The 24,863-nt window shown below is 24.8% G+C and overlaps 2 protein-coding genes across 2 annotated transcripts in view; one reads left to right on the forward strand and one right to left on the reverse strand.

The window, feature by feature from the left end:
• Nucleotides 1-2,505: 2,505 nt before the first annotated feature.
• Nucleotides 2,506-24,863, reverse strand: part of LOC105365572 (uncharacterized) — a 90,621-nt gene continuing 68,263 nt past the window's right edge. The window contains exons 2-6 of the mRNA XM_011503776.1: nt 11,589-11,657; nt 8,797-8,853; nt 6,648-6,716; nt 5,250-5,457; nt 2,506-2,970 (exon numbers count right to left, since the gene is read on the reverse strand). Coding sequence (XP_011502078.1) covers nt 2,544-2,970; nt 5,250-5,457; nt 6,648-6,716; nt 8,797-8,853; nt 11,589-11,657 — 830 coding nt within the window. The 3' untranslated portion in view covers nt 2,506-2,543. The remainder of the gene's footprint in view (nt 2,971-5,249; nt 5,458-6,647; nt 6,717-8,796; nt 8,854-11,588; nt 11,658-24,863) is intronic.
• On the forward strand, nt 15,802-22,936 carry LOC105361270 (hemolymph lipopolysaccharide-binding protein-like). Its single transcript, XM_011498386.1, has 3 exons — nt 15,802-15,998; nt 16,248-16,523; nt 22,781-22,936. The coding sequence occupies exons 1-2, from the start codon at nt 15,954-15,956 to the stop codon at nt 16,512-16,514; spliced, it is 312 nt and encodes a 103-aa protein (XP_011496688.1). The 5' UTR covers nt 15,802-15,953; the 3' UTR covers nt 16,515-16,523; nt 22,781-22,936.

The following is a 24,863-nucleotide window of genomic DNA, read 5'->3' on the forward strand; positions in this document are numbered from 1 at the left end:
AATATAAATTGATCGTAGTCGAATATTAAAATCAATAAACAGATAAATTTTAGATTGATTTTATACGGGCGATTAATTGGACTTTTCAGCTACTCATATTATATTATGATATTTCCTCTCAATAATTTAAAGAAATTTTATTTCTCCTAATAATATCATGTTTTGATTAAATTCGTATTTTAACGGGAATTAAGATTATTAATGAATATATCGACATATTAAACGAGATATTTTCTAAGAAAATGATATTGCAATTTTCACTATTATTAAAAGAAAAAAGTGGAGATAACTTAATCTCGAATTACATTAATATACCTAATATGATTTTGAATGAAATAGATATAATAAATTTATAACTTTCGATTAAATATTTTCTAACTGTGTATTGCAATTTAATTATAGAATTTAAGTTTTTTTAACTTTAGTTATGTACAGAAAATCTATAAATAAAGTAGTAGACTTCGCACATGCTGAATAAGCTATAGACATATGTAGGTGTTGTATAGAAAATAAAATTAATATATTTATTATTGAGTAAAAGTATAAAGATTTCAATAATAAAATGCAATCAAATTACTCACATTTGGATGCTGCATTTTCTTTAAAAAAATGTTTTTGTTTTGATAAGAATTAATTTTTACTTTTGAAAAAAAACAAAAGAAAAAATGATTGATAGATTATAAATTATAAATATTTTTATTTTTTTTTCATTAACGTATAATTTATGCAATATAATGATTGCATTGAAATTCTTGTTTCTTGATCATTTTTATATGTGCCAGTTTAACAGCATATCGAAAAATTGAAAGTGAAATTGAAGCTAATTCTATGCATATTCATTGCATATATGATATATTTATATGCGTAAATGTTTAATTTGTGTGACGTCACATGAGCGGGACCTCAAAATTATTTGCTAATTATGCATTTACGATAAGAGTTAATATTTTTAATAATTTTCTTTACTAAATTTGTTTAAAATGAAATATATATATAAGAAAGATATATATAAGTATATATATGAAATGATATATATATATATATATATATATATATATATAGTATGTATGTGATGTGTGTATATATTATAAATGTAAATAGTAATAATTATTCTTGAAAATCATGTGGCATCCTAGTTACACGGAAAGTAATTTTAGGCAAGATATATTTTTAAGCTAATAATTATCTAGGATTGAGAATTTTTTTTTGTGATGACACAGATCGATTTTTTGAGAAAAAAAATGACGAGTCATTTACCATTGAATATATACGATGTTCTACAAGTAGCTTTAGCGCAAAAACAATAAGTACGCTGTTACATTAAGAGCATGTAACCGTGCTTTAATTTTCAAATTAAAGAACAATAAGAAATCAAGTTGTTAACATCAATGAATATGTAACAGAATTGTGATAATAATTTTAAATATACAAATAAGACGATTGTGCGATTAACGTACGTATGCTAATCCTTACGTAAAGCTTATTTGTCGTTTAAAATAATATTTCTTACAAATAGAAACAATCTCCTATTATATGAAAATTTTAGATAATGTTTAGCAACTTTATATCTTACTTCAATTGACATAAATAATGTATAGTTAAGATTTTATTTATCATTATTACTCACATTGACATGGAGCGACAGCATCATTGGTTGTCCGTACTAGTGCTAACTTTACTTTACGTTCAGGACAATGAATAACACAAACTTTAAAGTCAAACGAACGACGAGCAACGATTTAAAAATATTTTAATGGATGTCTAATAACAAGCATCCAATTTATAAAAGTAAATAACAAAAGCTGTAACGTAATTACTCGATAATTGACTAATAAAAATACAAAGCCTATTCATGTTTAATAATGTTGCTACATCATTCTTTTGATATCGAATATCTGTAATATCTCAAAGATCCTAAAGGGCAAACAACCCTTGGTCTCACCATAATAATACTCACTCTGGTGCACCAAACTCCCATGAAGACGGGACAATAATTCTGCTCCACAATGTTAGTACAGACATGGTGCGTAAACTTACATTGAAACAATAAGGAATAAGTGTCCCGATGATTAACTTTATCAATTACCATTAGTCTAAATATACAGTAAAAAATTATCTTATATTATTTATTATATTTTCTTATATTATATATAAGATATATACGTATAAGATCTTATATTATAAATAAGCTACGAGACCCATAAAACTGATATGTATAACGTACAATATCCCAAGTCTGGTGCGATGATCAACAACGATTGACGTGGCTGTACCTAATAAACCCTATAAATGTGTAATAACTTTAACTCGTCAAGATTTGAGCCAAGAATGATCACAAGGTCAAATCGCAAGGACTTGTTTCCACATATTTCCGTAAAAGCACGTCCCAAATAAAAAGACACATCGATACGCGTGACCCTTCGGCTATGCCAGCGCGACGTTTGCTGATGCAGTCACTCGGACTTCCACGCATTCATCATCCAATTCTCAATTGCAGAAGCGAGCAGACTAGAGTAAGAAGGAACGACGTAATCACGACGTCCTTAGCTAAGCACGGTCATAATGAACAACGCGTTCATTACGAGGGAATAGCGATTAAAGAATTTGTTGACTGGAGACCGACCTTCGCCAGGCTTCCTATCAAGGCCGCCGGCCGACGTCGCCCGCTTCTTGCTGCCGTCGAGTTCGCGCTCGGAGGATCTCCTGGTGAGTGGCTGGGCTGCTGAGAAGGTCATGACGTTGGTCGTGCTGGTGGCGCGTCTCGTGCCCCAGAAACTCGCGCCGCCCGTGTCCGCGGGTTCGAGCATTCGGGGCGTCGAGCTGCCGAACGCGAACACGATGTGCGACCGCTCGTTCTTGCGTTTGGCCTCAATGCGCGCCTCGCGTTCCTGGTTCTTACGTAGGATTGCCTCGCGTCTCTCGCGTTCCGCCTCCCAGATCAGTCGCTTGCGCTCCTCCACCTGACTCCGCCTGCAACAACATCGTATGGCTTGATGAGGACGACGAGACTGGCAAGCGCGCAGCTTCTCTCTTCGTTGCTTGTCCCTATTTTTCAATATAATATGGATATTGGTGCGACTGTTCCTTATTTCGAATTTTCAAGTTGGCCACAACAAGCAAGCGCCCACTTTCTTACTCTACACGCGAGGCCAATAAAGATTTTGCTTTATTACTTTATCGCTTTATTGCCTTGAGCATTTATGTTTAAACAATTTGATGTAAAAATAAAACAATTTAAACAATTTAAACAATATGCCTTTGATGCTGCATTAGATATTTCTCGTGGGTTGCTATACATTAATGCCGCGGTTGTCCAAAATTAGGTTTAGTCAAAGTTGTCGGCTACTTCGTTCGTTCGGCCAAACCATGTACCAATTAAGCATTGCTAATTTTAATTGTATATTCAAGTTTGTTACTCGTTTATGCATTTTTACAACAAATCTAAATTTAAAACGTACTCACTTCAACGGATTTTTATCCTTAAAATGACGATCTACCTTATTTCTTTTGCAATATATTTATTTATTTATCCATTTTGTTTTAATAAAAAAATATTGATTAAATGTTGCATTATTAAAATAATATTTATAGATTAGTCAAATGGGTTATAATGAACACTTTTAAACATGATATGGGAAGCCCTTCAAGTGGAAGCTTATTACTTTTTATAAGGCTTCTCATATTTCCCATATAATAATTAGTCCGAGGCTTTAATATTATTAACAAGAATACGTTTTTTGAAAAAATTGTCAACGTAAGATACACTACATTAACGAATGAATTTTAATACGCAAGAGACATTTTCATTGTCATTTTACATTTAACATTTCATTTATTTATTTCTTGGCGTTCTTTCTAAAGCACATTTAAAATATAGTTTCGATTGCATTTTTTTTTTCATCCCCCTCTTATTTTTCCTTTTCTTCCAATTAATAGACAGATTTATTAAATATTACTTTAATATGATAATTTACAAGCATTTATTATGAACTTATTTTAACTATCAGAATTTCCTCCCATTGCCTCGAAATGAAGTATTACTCGTATACGAATTATTGACCTGTGCGAGTTTAAAAATCTTGCTATTCTAATATAAAACTGTATTTAATATTGAGACTTCTATTTTATTGTTACATCATCTTGAATTAGCATTTTTTTTCTCTAATTTATAATTCATTAAGTGTAATTTAATTACAATACATAATGATTTCAAAGAGATAAAAATAAAATACCAACAGGAAAGATTAAACATTATTTTTAAACCATTATTATAAATTTTAATTCTGATAAAATTTAGCAAATATTGTAATTAATCGATCGTTATTAAGACCGGAAAACGTATATTATATAATCATGAGGATTTTTTTTTCATTTTAATTTATAAAACTTAATCTCACAATAATTTTTTATAAAAAGAAGTTTTAAATAATGCAGTTCTGTGTCACTGATAAAGAAAAGGTAATCCTGATAAAAACTAAGAATTTACGGATCATAACTATGAAAATAATACGTTTATATAAAAAATTTATATAAAGTATTTCACTATATATTTTAAAAAAAATAATTTTAAATTCGTTTTTTTACTATTAAGCGCAGATATTTTATTTCTTTTTTGCGTAAGAAAAATATATATCCGTAAATTTATGACTTAGAATAATGAATAGAGAATGTAGTCTATTCTGACCTCGATAAAATAATGTAATAACCAAAGACGGTCACTCTATAAATGCAATGATTAAAACGATAAAACTGCTTGGTATAATTAAGAATACATATGATTGTTTATTAAAATATATATTACTTTTAATAATAAAAAATGTATTAATAAAATATGTATTTCTATTTGATAAAGCTAAGAAAGCATATTGGGACTAATGTATTTTGTAATCTATTCTTGTAATTTAATTAAAGGAATATTAAATAGTCGATTTAAATTATTAAGAATAAAAAAAAAACAAAAACAAAAACATTATAAAAGCCACCGACCACACTACCAATCTCAAACACAGTAACGGATCATAAGGTTAAAATGTTGAAACTAGCGAACCAAGAGTATTATTTATTGCCCGTACTCAACTCGGCGTAGGCGTCCTTCCTCAACATCTCCTTAATCTTCCCCATTACGTCATAATTTGACCGAGGCATTATAATAATAACATTTCCGATGGAAATCGTTGTTGGTTGCCGAAGCTGGTACTAGGTAATCGAGAATCCCCTCGGTCTCCTTATCGCTTTCCGAGAACGCTCACCTGTCGTAATCCCTGTTCCTGAGCTCCTCGATGCGCCTGCGCCTCTCCTCCTCGCGCTGCTCGCGGAATCTCTGGGCGGCGAGGGCCTGCTGACGTAATTCCTCGAGCTTCCGCTGACGCTCCTCGTTCTGTCTGTCGCGTACCAGCTTCGCCCTGTCCAAATCCTTAGCGAAGCCATTGCCGCTACCACCGCCCGTCGAATCTCGACCTGTGAACATCATTCGAACATTAAAAAGCTTATCTTTCGACGCGTGAATCTTTCGTTCCTCGCATTGACATTGCAACTTGCTTTCTTTGCTTCCTTGTCATTTTTATAGTCTGGTAAAGTGTTTGTCAGGACATGTGGAAGTTGTAATGATGAATGCAACATGGCGCGGGTTGCCCCCCCCCCCGGCCAACGAGAATAAAGGGAGTCAGTATATCTTGGATATAAATAATTATTTGCTTGTATTGGTAAGAGCTCGATTAATATATCAAGATATAATAATGTATTCTAATACGATAATTAAACTTAGTGTTTTGATATATACACATAATTATAGATATGATCAGTACACCTCAATGTAACGTAAATTAATATAACGATTATAAATTTTCGAATTATTCTTCTCATTTAACTCCAAAATCATTGTCAAATAAATGAACAATTGAATAAATACAATAATTTTCAAAGAGTATTCATTAACAGCATATAGAAAGTGATTTATTTTTATTAAAATACAGCAAGCGAAGGAGTAATTTGATAGAATCTCAAAATAGAAGTTATAAAAATTATAATACCAAATTATAATTAAAATTAATATCGTGCATGTCTTAAATTATTACTAATGTATGAGTAATTTTTTATTACCGTCCGTTTTTAAGAGTACATTACTCAGATCTTTAATATGTTTAATTTCATTAAATAAGATGCACTATAACAAATTAGAATTCAAATTTTATTAGTATTCATAGAAACTCATGGTTTAAATTCTATATTACAAAAACAATATACCGTGATATATTAAAATTCATATTGCTATTAATAACAATAAACTATGCAATTCTTAATTCAATTATCTTGTATAATGAATAATGCCTTGCCACGACGATTAAAAATAATTGTTCTTATAAAATTAATGCATTATTAATTTATTGTTAGCAGTGTATTAAAAAGAGCGTTAATATACACGTATTTTAATATAATTTTTCTAATTTAATAGCTTTTTAATATCGCAGACATTATCGATAATTTTCATATTTTTAGAAAATAAAATAAATTATAAATTACGTACGATTCTAATGATTCTCAGTTTTATTTAATTTTAACAACTTGAATAAAAGATATAAAATAAATAAAGATTTAGTGATTAAACGAACGTATTATGGTAAAATGATAAATGAATGTTTTGTGTTCACCTTCATGTTCAAGTGGATGATCGCCATCGAGAGAGTCTGCATCAAATTGATTACTGCGACACCTCAAATCTGCCGAACAATAAATCATATTTTCCAAATATCCGATTGGTTGAAAAACTTTTTCATTAAAATTTTTCATAAGTTTTAATAATATTTTTGACTTATAGTTCGTGCAAAGCATTTAAACATACCAATATTAGGTACAAACATGCGCGAAAATTGTTAAAAAAAATCACTAACTCACACTTAACTTGTACACGTCTGTGAAACAAGTTTCCTCATTTTATTGTTAAATTGAATTATTGAATACATTAAATTAATAAATTTTTGTTTTTAATTGGCATTTTAATGCTAGCAATTATTTCATTAAAATGTTATATTTTTTACACTATAAATTGTTTTCAGCTACATAATGTTTTATAAACAATAAAGCGTTAAATTTATTTAAAAATTGTCTTTCACATGTATTTTGAAAATTATAATAAAACATGTGTCTGTAAGATAATAAAAAACGTCACTAACATTTGCAAACTACTACTATAATCAAATGTCTAAAATACTTTGAACAGAATATCAAATAAAACTTGTTTCTCAACATTGAAAACAATATATTTATTATTTTCTGGATTAAACTAATGATTACTTTATATAAATTTTCAGTAGATATATCAGTGCACATGTGCGCGCGCGTGCACAGAGAGAGAGAGAGAGAGAGAGAGAGAGAAACATACTAAAAATTTGTTTACATTTATGATAAACTAATTATTACTTAAATACATGAATAATATATTTTTAATATTTGTGTGCATACATGCACACTTATATAACAATAGATAAAACTGCAATTTAGTTTGTCTACAATTGTGGCATATTCAAATATATTCATACTCAATAAAATTATGAAGTAATCCTGAATGACCTTATCTCTTGAACAAAATTATACTAATACACAATATTTATATAGATCCATAAATTAATAAAAGAAATAAAATATTAAATGAATAGAATAGTAAATGAAAATATTTATCAAAATGTTTTTTTATCAACATAATTCTGTACATAATATTCCTTAATACACTTGTTTTCGAATTAATTTCAAAGTCAAAAAGATGCAAATTAATTGAAAAAATTTAAAAATTTGTTTTTTATATTACTTTCATTATTCATTATTGACTTTTAAAAGCGTTACAAGTGTACACTATTGATCGAAAAAATTAATTAAATTATAAAATATAAAGTAAAGTAAAGTAAAGACATTAATATATTAAATGATTATTCAAACGTAAATGTGAATAAAACGATAGAGGAAATACACACGTACGCAGGCAGAGAGATAGATAGATAGATAGATGGGGGGGGGGGGGAAAAAATACGAGGCTGTAATTTAATGCGTCGCGTCACTCAAAATCATCTAGAAATGGCTGTCCACTCGTTCGGCAAAAATTAACACAATTATCGAAACAGCAATTAAATGTGTTATGCGTTATTTATGCTTAAAGCTTTGAAAGCACCCCGCCACGTCATAACGACATAAAGCTAAGTGGTTATGCTCGGGGTTCGATCGGACGAATATTGAGCTACGCGCAGACGCAGGACTTCACTTTATTTACACTAATTTTTATCTTCTATACGAACGTTAGCTATTTTCATTTGATTTTCCCTCGAGAACTTTCTTCACAAATCAATCATAAACTCGTAAATAAAATTATTGATGAAAGTTCGAAACATCTTACGAAGAATGTATAAATGCTATTTTTAAGGCAAAATTCATTAAGCCTTGTGTAAATAATAGAGATTTGTAAATGCTCGGCTTGAAATTTTATCCGTTTATAGTTATTTCTGGATGGCTTTATCATAAGCGCATGGATTTACATGCATTTAAATATGTCCTTGCGAAAAATGTTAAATCATATCAGAAGTTAAAAAGAAACTTTTCACGACAACCATATTCTTAGGTAATTGGGGGAATTGGTCCAAATAAATCAAAGCAATATTATATAAATCAATTCATTTTAATTTGATTATAGGTTTCATTCACTGAAAGTTAAATTAATTATTCTATCAATAAAAGATCAATCGAGAAAAGAAATCAATACTAGATAAAATCCAAGAGAAAACAATTTGGAACTTCCGTATTTTTAGAATTTACCTGACAGCTGAATAGAGTCTTCAGAACCGATTCGGGCAAACCAATGCATCGTTTGTTCTAAAGAAATAAAAAATCATAAATGAAATAAAAATAAATTGATAAAAAGTCACGCCGCCACACATAAATGACAAAATATAAAATTTCAATGTAATAAAATTAGCCATTAAAATAATTAAAAAAAAAAAAGAATAATGTCGATGATAATAAAAATCGACGTATTTTTATCTTCAAAAATCTATTAAAAGTATATTTGATTATAAATTCATTTCAATACTTGATTTTTTTTTTATTTTTAAAAATTGAACAATTCGTTATATATTCATTTTATTATAGATATTACAGAATTAAATTTTCCGGAAAAAGTTGTGAGCCAAAACTTAATTTTATTTTCGTTAAATTTAAATAGTCTATGGAAATAATTCTTATAATTTATTTTTTGTAAAGTAGATTACATATATATATTCGTTAAAAGAATATTACAAAAGACAATCTTTTATAATTATTTTCTTCTTAAAAAATGTAATATAAAACTTTTTTATATTATACAGAAGATGTATAGTTTAACAATTTAATATCGATAACATATTAAAAATAATTTAATATTTACTTTACTTTAATCATTTTAAGATCGGTTTATTAAATTATTGCGTTAATTCAATTAATAAATTCGTAAAGAAATAACAATAATTTTAAATGATTAAGACTACATTTTTTGTGTAATAAAGACTAACATTTTTAATATTAAAACTATTGAAATTAGTAAATTATTAATATATTATTGTTAAAGTAAATTCTTGTTATAAATCAGTATTTGGCGTCACATACTGTAATCGATACAGTGTAGCAAAATAAGTATGTAACAAAAAAATTTGGAAAGCGAATTGACATACAATTTCGCAAGTAAACGATCATTTATGCAATATTTAAAAAGCAAAGGCAAAATATAAAGAAAAGTATTGCCTTTGAAAATAGGTTTTTAACAGCTGTAATTTATTTAAAGCTGGTTAAAATGATGAATAGTTACGTAGATTTCATGTTATACCCTATCTTTTAAAAATACGCCTCCACTTGGTAATTATTTGATTTTATAATGATTAAAAATAAACATTTACTATAAGCAGTATATTCAAATGAACAGTATTTTAAAAACTTCATAATTTTAAATACATAAAGCGCCAACTTTCTCATCCAATTATTTATATCAATATAAATAGAAGTTATAACAATTAATTAAAATATTAAATTATCAAATTTAATTAGATAGTGTTATATTTTTGTAACTAGTTTATCTCAAGTAATTTATTCGATTGTTATCAATTTTCTCATAATCATCACATAACAATAAAGATTAATTTAATCATCAGTATATATACGTTAAATTGTAGATCGAATTATTTATTTATACAATGAATTTAAAAAAAAATCTTCTAGAAGACAAAATATATTAAGAAGTTATATTTTCAATAAATGTATTTAGTATTTTCGGTAAAAAACTGTTGTTGGCTAGTAATATCCTAATGAATTTTTTTATTACAAATGCCTACTTAGCCAAATTATAAATTATAACTAAATTTGTATTCCTCTATTGGTTAATTTTATTAATAATTTTTTAAGTGATCATTATCAATTTCAATCAAATTATTTTTTACACGCAAAAAAAAATTAAATAAAAAATCTGAATGTACTCAATTAAAAAAAAAATAGTTAAATGGTTTTTTTTCCTATTGATTTTCGCTTAGATTAAACGAACGATGAATAATAAAACATATAATTATTTTTGTCTATTTCTTGTAATCATATTGTAGATTGCGATTAAAGTCAAGCTTATGAATCACTATTTATTTAAATTAAAATGAGAATTAGTAAATTATTTATAAAAATGTATCAGTCTATATTTTATAATAACTATTATGATATAATCATAAAGATACAAAGTCTCGAAACTTTGACATACGTATTTTTTTAAACTTATCGAATTCTAAATATTAGATGAAAAATTTGAATTATAAATTCTCAATCTTGTATTTTTATTTATAAATAAACATTTATAAAACTTTTAATGATCAAAATTTGACAAATGTTGGAAATATTCTAATAAAAATAATTTCTTTTAATGGATAGTTATTATTGGTCGCAGTAACTGTTTATATTTTTCGTTATTATAATTATTATACTTTAACTTTTTTTATTACTATACGAATAACTTTTATAAATAAATGTTTTGCGTGTAAAAACAATGCCCATATAAGAATTGTTTGATAAAAATTGATATTATGGAAAAATATTGTGAAATATTCATTTTTTTAGTACCTTTATTTTTTCTGCATTAAAAATGCAAAAATATGTTTAAATCTATGTCATAATTATATTGATTCTAGTTTGATAGACATTATATATATATCACAAGTTTAATTATATAAAAACCACATATCTAGCTGGTAATATATTGGTAGACTGTATATAATTCTCATACCGGATTATTTCAGTTGATTCATTCTACATGAATAATATCTATGAACACGTCTATAATATAGGATTCCAGTTTATTCATTTTATATTCACAATAGCTATGAATAAATCCATTTCAAGTATTTTATTCACAAAGTATTACAACCTACCTAAGCGCAAAGTCGTATTTATCATGCATAATACATGCAGTAGAAGAACTAGACAGTGTGATAAAAGATTATTATACAGTCGCATGACAATGCTGAAATTCAAAAGATATCATTTATTCATCTTCATTCATGCTTTCGCAATGCATCCATTCGAATGGGCATATATGAACTTACCCTTAGTAAGGGAATGACGATTATGTGCTGAACTGCCCCTTTGACTGTTTTCGTCTGGTACTGTTCCAGCTGTAACAAACAAATTATTTTTGTTTAAATTATCGTGCTTCATTTTAAAATTATATATAATTGGATTTGATCGCTTTGTAGCTTTCTTTTATTTCTATTATTTTTTTATTTTAAAACAGTTTTCAGATGTAGAGGATATTTTTGAGGATATATTGTTGAGGATATTTTCAAATATAAAAATTTAAGACTAACTTAATATTATTTTATGACACATCTATATTAAGAATAATAATAATCTGAACAAATCAAAATGACAAAATAGCATTTGTAGTTGTTTCATTTTAATTCAAATATTGAAAAATATATTTGACAGTAAAATGTAACTGTACTTTAGTTTTTTGCATTATTATCATATTTATACTAAATTAATTACGAAATTCATAAATCTTATATTCGATATAAATAGAAAAATATTTCTAGTTAAATATACATAAGGATTGCAGTTTTATACTATTTTATGCAAATTCTATATTATGCTCTCTTTATACATTTTTAGGTAAACCGAATTAACTTGTTCTATTTTGTTTGATTACATAGTGAATCTATGAGACATTTCAATACGATTGCAGAGTGATCTGCACATATTCACGGAAATGCGTACGAATATGTACGGAAATACGTACGAATATGTGTACACAAATAATGGTCAATTCACTATATTATTTTGGTACGAGTGATTTATTAAATTTGTTCAAGATGTTAAGTTTTTTATCATAATACATGTCATCATTTGCATTACGATGTCGCGCTTTGATTATGAATTTTAATATACGTATTTTCTATTAATTACATGGAAATTTTAAAAACATACGGAATTGGTAGGTTGCTTATGCTTTACCTACTTGCAAAACTCGTGTATTATAAAATGATCCTGTTGAATTTTATTTTATTTAGTATAAACATAATTTATTCGAAATTTTAAACACATGACCATGTAATAAATCTATTCAATTTTCATATAAATCTAGTATGAGTATCTAGTATTTTGTATATTTAAAATACTTTCATATTTTTTACAAAGCGTTATAAAATATTAGAATTATTTATAATAAATGATCAATCGAATCAGGACTTAATTTAGATATTTTAATAAAATTAATAATGTGCCCCTTCATTTTCATATATTAAAGAAAATTTTATTAATAGTTCACATAAAATTTTCACGAAAATACATTTACACAATACAAATACATTTGTAATTAGAAACTACAACGTAGTTTATCTTAAAAATGTCTAAATTCTAAAAAATTTAATTATTACCATTTACAGATGGTAGCATAACATTACTATCTGTAAATTTTAAAAATTATAATATTTATTATATTAAATCAATTTCAAAGTTTCAATGCTAAAATAGTGAATTTAATTGTAATAATATCAATTAATAATAACAAATAAAAATCAACAGGATTTAAAAAAAGAATAGCCTCCGTAACTTATTTTTACAGATTTATTTATTTATTACATTTAGTTCATTTAAATAATACAAACGTATAATTTTATATAAATATCTATGTTTTTAATTAAAATTTTATTTAAATTTTATATTTAAAAACCAATAATTGTAGCAGTCGGAAGTTATGTAAACATAAACAATATTATTTTTACAATAATAAATATATTTAGTACACGAATGTAAGCAATAAGATATAAAATGACATGATATAGCATTAAATAAAATGGATATTAAAAAGTATTAATAATTAAATGGAAACCAATTTTATATCTAATAAGAAGCGGTATTAATAGAAAATTAATTTCGATTAATTAATATAAATTATGTGAATATATAAATGCCATAAATATTTGCAATAAATAATACTAAATTTCTAATTAATAATAATAATAATAATAATAATCATCATCATCATAATTATTATAACAAATAATAATAAGAAATAATTCGATTTTTACACATTTGACTACTTTTTAGCTATTTAATTAAATGTTTTCTTTTCAATTTGTGAAATGTAAAATCATTTTTAATATACTATACTACTGAGCATTAAAAGGTAACCTTACACTTAACATCCTGCAATTATGTATCTTCAAATACTTTAAATTATAAATCTACAGATTCTATTAATATATAGAATTCTATTAATCTATAGAGTCTATAAAATCTATAAATTGTAAATTATCGATTCTTCATTAAAAATCGGATCATTATTATAGTAATTATACCTAATGATTTATTTAAATTTTAATAATTACGTAGTATTATTTTGTATTTTTTTTTCAATCGTAAATTAGAATAATTTATAAATTCATTAATATTTGAATTTCTAAATATCTAAATTTCTGAGGTATATAATTACAGTATTTTTTAATAGATATAAATGTGAAGTAATATACTAAATTATTTTATCAATTTTATAGAAAATACTTATGAAAACTAGTACATTTGCAATTTATTAAGATAATTTATCAGAGAATAAAATTGTAACTGTCGTATAGAGAATAAAAATTATTAGAATTGTTAAACGATTTTTAAATCTGTATTTCATTTGTAAAAGAAACCTTTGACCTGTACATGTTAAATAATGCAAGTTACAAATTTTTTTTAGAAATACAATTATTTATATTAGGAATTTAGCCTACTTTTACTCTGATCCTTAAATTTACATACGTACATAACTCAAATATAGTTATTTCTATCGGTCTAATTCACGTATCTTACGTAATTAATTGTATATTGGAGAAATGACTAGTAAAATGTTTATGAAGTACATTAAAATCATGATGCAGCCAATTATGATGTATTTCAAGTAATGTACTCGATTGACTTAAGGCTAGTGTAGGTATCGATACAATTGATATTTGTAAATTTCACAGCTTTTCTGCTTTCAATTATTATATAATCAATTAGTAATGATTCCGTAATTTTTAATAAGTGTTAACACTAAGCATTTATGTAAGAATAGTTGTTAACTCATGATCGATGCGGCTGGGAAAATTTTGATTGAAATTCTGCTTATATTTGTATCCGAATGAATCCTGATTACATAATAAATTTTTTTTATATATTGAAATTTATATATTGAATATATATATTGAAATGAATTTATATAAATTGAACTTAAAAATAATTAGTAAACTGTATTTCGTTGAAGTATGTTTAGTGAAAGTAATCAACGTTATCATTTAATTGTTTAATATTAGTTTTCAACAATTGATGCAATAACCAATAGAGTTGTTCTCATTGCAGAAACACAGTCCATCATTTTTCATAGATTTTAATTGATATTCTCGCCAAAAACCAATCAAGTTTATTTCCAAAGTAAGAGTTGAGCTAGGATAATACATTATGCCATCATTATCTGCCAGATACATTTTACAAACATAAAATTAAATATATTGAATAGATAACCTAAATACTCGATAAGTTCAAGCTATATAAGAGACATGAATATGACACGTTACATTATTCTTCTAATCGATTCGTTGAAAGACAATTCAATACAGTTTTTTTCTCAAAGTACCAACTGTCCCATAAATCAGTTAATTACTTGGCGGGTCTCAATATTATTTTTTTTTTTGCGGTACAATGATATGACGAAACGTATAGTTTGATCGAATTAAATATTATTTCCATAGTAAATATGATAATTTTAGAAGCACGAAAATAAAATTTCAAAGACATTGATGTTCATAAGAATTAATATGATTATGAAAATAAAATTTTGTGCCAATACTCTAGGCCATGAATAAAATTATCTTTGATTTATTATTTATGTATACACGGTAATTATTGAATAATTTTATTTGAAGAATGGATATTCCAATAAATAATTTAATACGCGATAAATTTTTATAGATTAACTTATCCATATCAAGTTGCGGTTTTTTTGTTGTTGTTATAGTTTATAGTTCTTTGTATATTCTCGTATGTACACACTCTTATATGATTTATTAAATCATATTAAATTAAATTTATATTACAGTATATATTATGCGAATATAGTATTTTCTCTTCTATTGTGATACCGAATGTCTTACACTACATATGACTGAATAATGTTTAACATTTTAAAATTCGTAATTTTCCTTATTAACACATTAACAATTAATTTATTTGTTAATTTCATCTCTGCTACAGATTATAAGGATGTAAATAATTTAAATATGAATATAAAGAGTACCTTAAGCTTAACCGCTACATTTAGTAATCAAATTTTGGATAATTTGTGCAATACTTGTACATGTGAAAAAGCATCCATAATTCCCGATCTAACAACAGATTTGCAAAGCATTGGACCATTAACGTGGTTTGAATCTTGGAGGGTATGCCACAATATGGGAGCTCATCTTGCCGTTCCATCAAATGAAAAGGAAATGAATGTTAGTATCTTTACTCTTTAAGTATATTTAAATATGTTCCAATAATTTCTATAAATATTCTTAATAGAATACTGATTTTTTCAAGACAATTAGGAAATTTTTTTTTATGTTAAATACACTTACTATAGTACTGTGGTATAATAACGTTGGTCACTTTTTTACATTACAAATTCTTTCAATTCTTTCAATTTTCTTACAATTTTTAGATAATTTGAAGCAATTATTATCATTGAGTTATTTAATTTGCAGATGATAGTAAATTATTTAAAATTTATAAATCTGACAGAAGCATTTATAGGAATTCACGATATATTCGACGAAGGTCGTTTTGTAACTGTGCACGGTGTACCTTTTGTACCGAATAATTTTCTTAAGTGGTCTACATCGCCGCATCTGGAACCTGATAATTTCAATAATGAAGATTGTTGTGTATTATCAAGGAATGGATTCCTCAGTGATGATGCGTGTACTGAAAAAAGAAATGCAATTTGCCAGAGATACAAATCTTTTTGTTAAATGTTTAATGTAAGTAGAAGCTTTATACAATTTCATGTATAATATCTAGTAAATTATTATACAATTGCAATGGCATCCGTAATATAACGATTAAATGAAAAATATTTAAAATAATTTATAATTCATTACTAATATTTTTTTTTAATAATCAACTCTCTTGATAAAGTGGAGTGAAAGAACGTTAAAGTAAATTTTGCCACGATTACGTGTTACGGTGTAACATGCGCATATGGCTACTAATTTATTGAAAATAATACAAAGAATTAATCATTTTCAAGAAGAAATGATTTACTTTAAATATTACACTTAATTTTTGTACAAATATATTTGAAATTACGAATAAACTAAAAATTCGTATTTTAAGGGTTATGCTTATCATTCTATAAGTGAATTTAATTTCGTTTTCAAATATCAACTATCTTCTCTATAAAAACTGATGTATAAACATTTTTATTTTGCACATTTATTATTTTTGTTTTTATGAATATTTTTATTTAAGAATTCATACCTATAATTACAATATTGTATTTAAATTGGTATTCAACATACAATATATCAAAATAAAGTTTAGTTTTGAATGTTGATAATTCTTTAATAAAAGACAAAATTCAAATAAATTATTAATAAATTTTTTTTAAGATGATCCAAAATTTAATAATAACAATAAGTGGCACTGTGAACAACTGTTGTTGCATATTTTCAATTAAAACTAATTTAAAACCGTTTTATAATAATTTAAGTACTAGTGACTAATATAACGCTTCTCTAGATTTACCAACTCAATTGTGGGTCTAATGTAAGTGATTAATAATATTGTTTTCTATTATTAATAGTTTTAATACAAACTGTTTTATTTAATAATATATTTTATAATTTCGAATAAAATTTATATTGTCCATTGTTATTTCATTAAAACATTTTTGATGCATTATTAATGTAATATAATTAATGCAATATAAATGTTACTGGCATATGAAATGGTATAATATGTCAAAAATAAAAAACTTTGTATTACATAAATTAATTATATATTTATCATATGAAAGATATTAAGTTAATGTTTTACATTTTCAAAATTAATTGTAAATTTATTGATAAAAAAGTTAATCATATCAATATCATAATATTCATTAATTAACATTTTATTTGACCTAAATATTTTAAATTTATGTTTTTACTCCCGTTTATAGCAATGAAATGATCGTATGTATTTCATTTATTGTTATGTTATAATTTTAATTAAATATATAAATGAATTCGGCAATACATATATTATTATTGAATCTTCATAATTGATGTAAGATAAGTGAGGTAATGATAAAATATTTTACACATAAATTATTAGACAATAGTATTGTAATTATTGTAATAAATATATAATATTAAATTATAAATAGTATTTTAAGACATAAATGTAAGAAATATTAATCAATTTTGACGACTTTTAATACAGACTAAGAATAATGAACTTTAATTCAAAAAATCATTGCTGAATGATTATAAATAGCAAAAATGAATATTTGTTTATTAATATAGTCATAACGTAAAGAAAAATGAAAAGAATACGGTAAAGTACACATATAACGTATACATAACTCATAGTAGAAAAATATATTTATTATAAGTCTTCAATTGCAAAAAAAAAAATTTAAATCGGTTTAAAATAAATAAATTTTTAATATTGTTTCGTTCGTTTTACATTAAAAATCTCAAAGCACATGCATGCTCTGTATTAAAAATTTATTTTAGATGGCCTAAATGCAATAATCTTTATTAAAGTTTATAATCAAATTAAATTTCTTGTACTTTAATTAAATAAAATTCATCCTAATTAATGTTTATTAATGTAACTATCAACTTCTATTATGAATTATTACTATCATTAAAAATCGTATATCTTCTGGAACAATTTTCGCCTTTCATCCTTAAAGTGTAATATATTATTCAAATTTTAAGCTATAGTCAGTACATATGTTATATTTTATCAGATACTGAGGTTTATGAAAAAATTCATGCTAATTATTAGATGCTATTCTCCTTTGTACTTATATTGCTTACAAAATTGATTTTAGATTCACATTTTTCATTACATTTATAAACATTAATTTATTTTAATTCAATTTCTTTTTAAAAGCTATTGAATGCAAAAAATTGTATACATCTATATATTAGTATTACAGTTATCAGTAAGAAAAATGTCTATTTTCCTATATTCTATTTTTTACATTTTTTAAATTCGATTTCGAATATACTCAATGCATTATAATTAACAATATACAACATTTTAATTTTAACATTAATAAAATAATAATTTTTATATATATGGTATGCATGAAATGAAGTAAGAAATTTTTATATGTATTTCATCATTTTGACTTGTCAATACATTTCATCTAATTGGCCATGAGATTCTGTCTCAAATATAACTTCAGCGAATTTTATTGCTAATTCGTCTCATGTACGCGAGGGGGTGCATAGATATAAGATATCCACATCTTTACTTATTTGGATTCACGCGAGTGTAGAAAAGGCAATCGATTAAAAAATATTAAAAGTTTTTTAAAACACGAACTTCCTTATGGGAATAAATTGCATATCAGTAACATCGAATTTTCTATGATACTTCTAATTATATTCTCATAAAATCAATTAATACTTATCGTAAAAAGTTCCTTTAAGCTCTTCCTTCAAATCTCATAACTATTATTTATCGATAACTTATTATCCAATATTGTATTAATAGTTGAGTCTGATTTATTTTTACGAATTATGCACAAATTATTAATTGAATGGTGCATCAAAAGTGCTTTATTATTTCTTTATTCGTTTATTATCTTCATAATAAAATGGTTTTTAATAATTTTTAGTTTTTTTTTCATTAAGTTCATTTATTACAAAACTATCAAACGATTTCTGTCCTTGCCATAGTACTATCGCATTTATGAAATTTTGTTATTATACATATGATAATATTCTCTCCTTAATCAATTAATGTTTACTTTATTGGGATTTTATTTGTATTTTGTAGAATATTTTAATCGCTGAAACTAAATTATTTTTTTGTAAAAAGGGAGACCTATGGAAAATTTAAAAATATTTTAAATAGGAGAAAATAATAATTATCAAATTACATCAATTTAGTACATAAATTTATCTCAGTTTTTTAACAATACTATTTTTTTTATATTAATTATAAGTTACAAATAATTACAGGAAATTTATAATTTCTTATATTATATTTATTAGTTCAAAAATACATAAACAAATGTGTAGTTTATTATTACATTCTAAATGTCTTTTTACAATCTGGTAAGGAATGGAATTGAATCGATAGTATGAACGATCGATAAAAATACATGAAAAAGTCGACTGAGATTAACCTTTTAAAAAACTAATCCTTTATCAATATTATTTCATTTATGAAGTATTCATTTTCCATTTATTTCATTTTATACAAATCAAAAATATTCTAGCCGGCAGATTGCACAATATCTAATTGTATTGAATGATGGGGACGAGATTAGCAGAGAGAAATTTCCTCGTCCATGATACGGAAATTACATTCTGATTCAATTGTCTTATTGCATGTTATTTCTAAAAAGGAAAATTCAATCATTGCTGGAACGACTTTTCGAGAAACTTGTATATATTTCATATTATTTATAATATTTTTATATCAACTGCTTCTAATTTAACAATTACATAAATAAATTTTCCAATGATGTTATTGATCTTATTCAATTTTGGTAGTATTATTATAAATATATTTGCTTAGAGAATAAAGTAATTCATAATTTTCAAACAATATTTTGCAAGCAACAATAATTTATGAACATTTTTGGTAAGGTATGTTCTAAATTTTATAGAATTATAAAAGATATTATGTAAATATAAATAATATAAATTTTTACGAATTACTATAACTACTGAAGTATCCCATAGATATCATTCAGTTTAATAAATATAACGTTTTTTCTGATAGATATGACAGAACTTTTGAAGAATAAAATTGTAAAATTTATAAATGAATTAAAACATTTCTGCATGTTAATTGATTTTAATTTAATATAACCTTCATCTTTCATTTATTAAATAAACATTTATGATTTAATTGTCATTTTATAATTACTGTTCTTTGTTTCAATGATTCTATAAAGTTGAATTATGCCTTTGGATAATATTTATGATTTAGTTGATAAAACATAAATTAGATAATATTATATAATAGTATACATAATATTATTATCTAATTTTAAATCTCTTAATACTCTCCCTGTGTTAATAGTTGTTATATTCATGAGATAATGTTATTGAATAATATTATTTTTTAAAGACATTATTCGTTGTCGTGATAACATATTGATATACTTCGGGTTTGAATTTGTTTGATTTATAATTTAAAATTTTCTAAGAAAAATGAATATAATTATATTATCATTTAAACATTAATATCAATATACAATTAATCAACTTATTTAACAGTGAATTTGATGATAAAATGATAAAAAAATACATCTTTTATTCAATTTAAATGGTAACAAGAGTTATTATTTCGTCTGCAGCTTATAACAGATCTTATCATTTTCAAAAGCATAGAATATACGCAAGGGTAAGAAAAATGGTGCATTGCTTCTATTCGAAATATTTGACCTTCAATTTCATGTATGTATTCAAGTGATAGCAGAATTTTAAATTATTGACGTTGTAACCGCCAGCAAAGCTAAACAATGACTAAACCGTATAGAAGAAGTAATTATTAAAATGTAAAGTGTATTATGGATGTTTTAATGTTTAATTTCAAATTTATCTAATTTTATGTAATTTATTTTATTGAATGCACACACTATATATATGAGATACGAAACATTTTTAAAGTATAAGTTTATAATTTAAGCAAGACACGAATTTTTTATTTTTTAAATTTGATTGAAGTTTTATATTCTGATTTCTATTTTTTTCTCTCTCGTGATTTTACCTATTATTTACATAAGAAGCAGTAATCACAGTATTTTACAAAGAATTTTTTGTTATAAGATGAAAATATATGAGATGGTTATGAGATTTTAATATGATCGACTGAAAGGACTGTTCTATTTAATTTATATAATATGTCAGCGTATCCATAAATGAAGTAAATGTTTGTCGAGTATGAGAATTATAAGTGGAAATAAGAAGAAAGAGAGAAAAATGTTAATTGTTGATTAACATGTCACTTATTCTTAAATATCCTTAATTCGGTAACGTCTTTTTCAAAATTGCAAGTTTTATTCAAAATAATTTCCAATATAATATAAAGTTATAGCTACCAATTTTCAGTTATTGATGAACAATTTTTTCATGCAAAATCATAAATATATACTAGTAAAACTGGTGTTTAATAAAATGACCGATTATGCAAAAAGGATTAATATAATGAAAAATATATAGATTTTTTTATTAACGGAAAAATATAAATATTATAAGTTATCGTGGAAATATCATTAGTATTATAAATACATATAGACAAAATAAAAAATCATAGAGGTACATGACTGTTTTTAAAAATGTTGACAGGAAATTTTAAAGATAAGAATTATCAGTATATTGAGTATTTTCACAATATACAAAAAAATGTATTCTTCTTGAACGAATGGACGATGGTTGCGGTGAAAGGCCTCTTATGATCTCCGATTTCCAATAAATTTGTGGCAGCATTTGCGTTGGCGTCCGGCATACAAGAAATAGCCACAATATATTTTTCTCGGCTTTCGAGTCGGATCTTATTTCTGAGATATGAGAGACGGTTATTTAACTTATAGACTTGCGCATCATTTCTTCATTGTTATTTATAAAAGGAAATCGAAATAACTGCGGTCATAATTTGTTCAACTGGGAATATTAACCATAAAACTATTGAAATAGTACACCTACTTTTAAGAGATTTTAATTATAACAGGTATAATAATAAGATAAAAATAATAGTATTAAAATTATTGCAAAGCAAGATAGATTTGAAATAATTTTTTTAGAATTTTCGCATGATAAAATAATTACACCAATTGAAAACTTTCTATCTTTTTATGATTATTACTAAATGTTTTTTCTTTTTTCCTTCAATTACATACTTAACAAGTATGTGTTACTAAACACATGTTAGATTTTGCTAATATATTGGCATAATACATTTTTATTATAATATTACATAATAATATTATGTTAAACTAATAACATTTAAAGAGTCCCTAATGTATTTTAAAACTAAGATAAATATTGTTTTTCATTTCAAGGTATAAAGAGAAAAGGCAACTTTCCAATAAATACGGACGTCTATTTCTATTTTTTGTCTGCAGAATATATCACAGATTCATAATCGCGAGGCGTAAGCTCGTATATGCCGCTGCTCTTTAAACAAGTAGAAATCCGCTTAGCAAGCTCGTCTCTCAAACTAGAAAGCAATTGTGGAGTGCGATAGTTCAAGAATGAGATTTGGCAGCTATTGTCTGTGACTTAATCCGAGCTTGGCTTTCCATCAAAATCATAAGTCAAGAATTGTCAGCAATTTCATGTAGTTAAATTAACTCTAAGATTAAAGCGAATCTTGTCTGTATTATATCTTCTGTAAATATAACTTTTAAGAACCATAAGCTTATGCGTGCCCATTTAATTACAAAATAACGTTGGATATATTGTACTAATTAAACTAATTTAACAATATGATCCTTGTGCTTCATACCGTTAAAATTAATTTATGATACTTCATAAGACTTAAAAGCCATTTATAAATATTGACATTATAGAAGACATACATTGATTTAGAACCTTAAGCTTTAAAAGGCATTAATAAAGTAATTCAAAGGAATTTTATTTCAAGTAGAAAACAATAAAGTTATACTGCAATTTAATAAAGTTTTTTTAATAAGAAATTTTACTTTGTAGTAAAATATTAACTACAAAGTCTTTTACAGTTAATTAGTATAAAAATGTATAAAAATAATATAATACCGAAGGCGTTAAAAAAAAAAATTAAACGAATTGTGAAAGACTCGACTACAAAATAAAATATTGGTTATATAAACAACAATAATAAATTTTATATTGCCATTTTGAAATCTTTACATTTAATGTATTTTAAATATAATATAATTCACAAAATCAAGTTAAATATTTATATCATTTAAATCGACCATATATATGCAAAATATAATGTAAATAATAATAAACAATATTGTAACTTATGCAATTATATCCTGCAATCTGTAAATAAGCAATTATAAAAGTTTAAGTAAACATACATAACATTTTCTTAGTATATAAGATTCTATTGATTTCAAAATTCGTTTTTTCAATGTCAAGCTGATTAAAAATCCAAATAACGGACATTAACGTTCATCAGATTACGTACAATAAAAACTTATCTGTTAAGTAACATTTTATGGTAATTGTTTAAAATTTATCAATATAAGTAATCGTTAAAAATTATTTATAATTAGAAAATATATTAATTTTCTCACCAGCGTATTTTGTATGAATATTATTATTATTTTTAATTTGCAGCTATAATATAATTTTCAAATTAAATTTCAGTAAGTCTTATCCATGGGCAAAGTAATCGTTTAAAAATTGCGAATTATTAAAATATTATAATTAGTGGACAATGATACTTCGTAGAGCAAATAAATGTCTTATATAAAATTATATTTAATAATTAAGTGGTAAAGATTATAAATTATAAACTGTAATTATAAGTACGTGTACATTTTTCTTAAGTAGAAAAAATATATTTAAAAAAAAGAACCTAATTATCAAGTATATTTTTCAAGATAATATGTCAATAACATTTTCCATTGTCATAATTTGTCCTTATTTACCATTTATTAGTCATTTATTTCAAATTTTTGACAGTGAATTCTACTTTATCTATTAAATTAATAAATTAGGTGTGCATTCAATGAAAAAAGCAAACTACAGAAATTGAAATGCATTGATTCGAAATGATCATTGCTATACAAATTATATTTTTCGATACTAAATACTTCAGAAAGCCATTATAAATACGGCGTAGTATACAAATGCTTTTAGTTTACTTTCTACTTTTATTGAAAGTTATATAGTGTATACAACTTTTGAAAGTTACTCTTCAGAATGAAGTTAAAGTGGTACAGTTTATTTTCCACATATTGCATTCATCTTATATTGCATTCATTTGAAAGGTCAGTATATGTTAACTATAATGTACGTATATAAGGAAATAAACATTACTAGAAAGGAGGGAATATTAAAAATAAAAATGTTGAGATATAAATCAAGAATTTCTAATTGTAGTTCTACAATTTTATTTAGTATAATTACTTGTATATTTCAGAAAAAATA

This window comes from Ceratosolen solmsi, unplaced genomic scaffold (assembly GCF_000503995.2).
Source record: "Ceratosolen solmsi marchali unplaced genomic scaffold, CerSol_1.0 scaffold10, whole genome shotgun sequence".
In the NCBI taxonomy this organism is placed as follows: domain Eukaryota; kingdom Metazoa; phylum Arthropoda; class Insecta; order Hymenoptera; family Agaonidae; genus Ceratosolen; species Ceratosolen solmsi.

Bases quoted from the DNA above. Each gene is read 5' to 3' on its own strand.
- LOC105361270 (XM_011498386.1), top strand. From the start codon at position 15,954: ATGGGAGCTCATCTTGCCGTTCCATCAAATGAAAAGGAAATGAAT. The intron at 15,999-16,247 runs GTTAGTATCTTT...TTTAATTTGCAG, and splicing joins CAAATGAAAAGGAAATGAAT to ATGATAGTAAATTATTTAAA.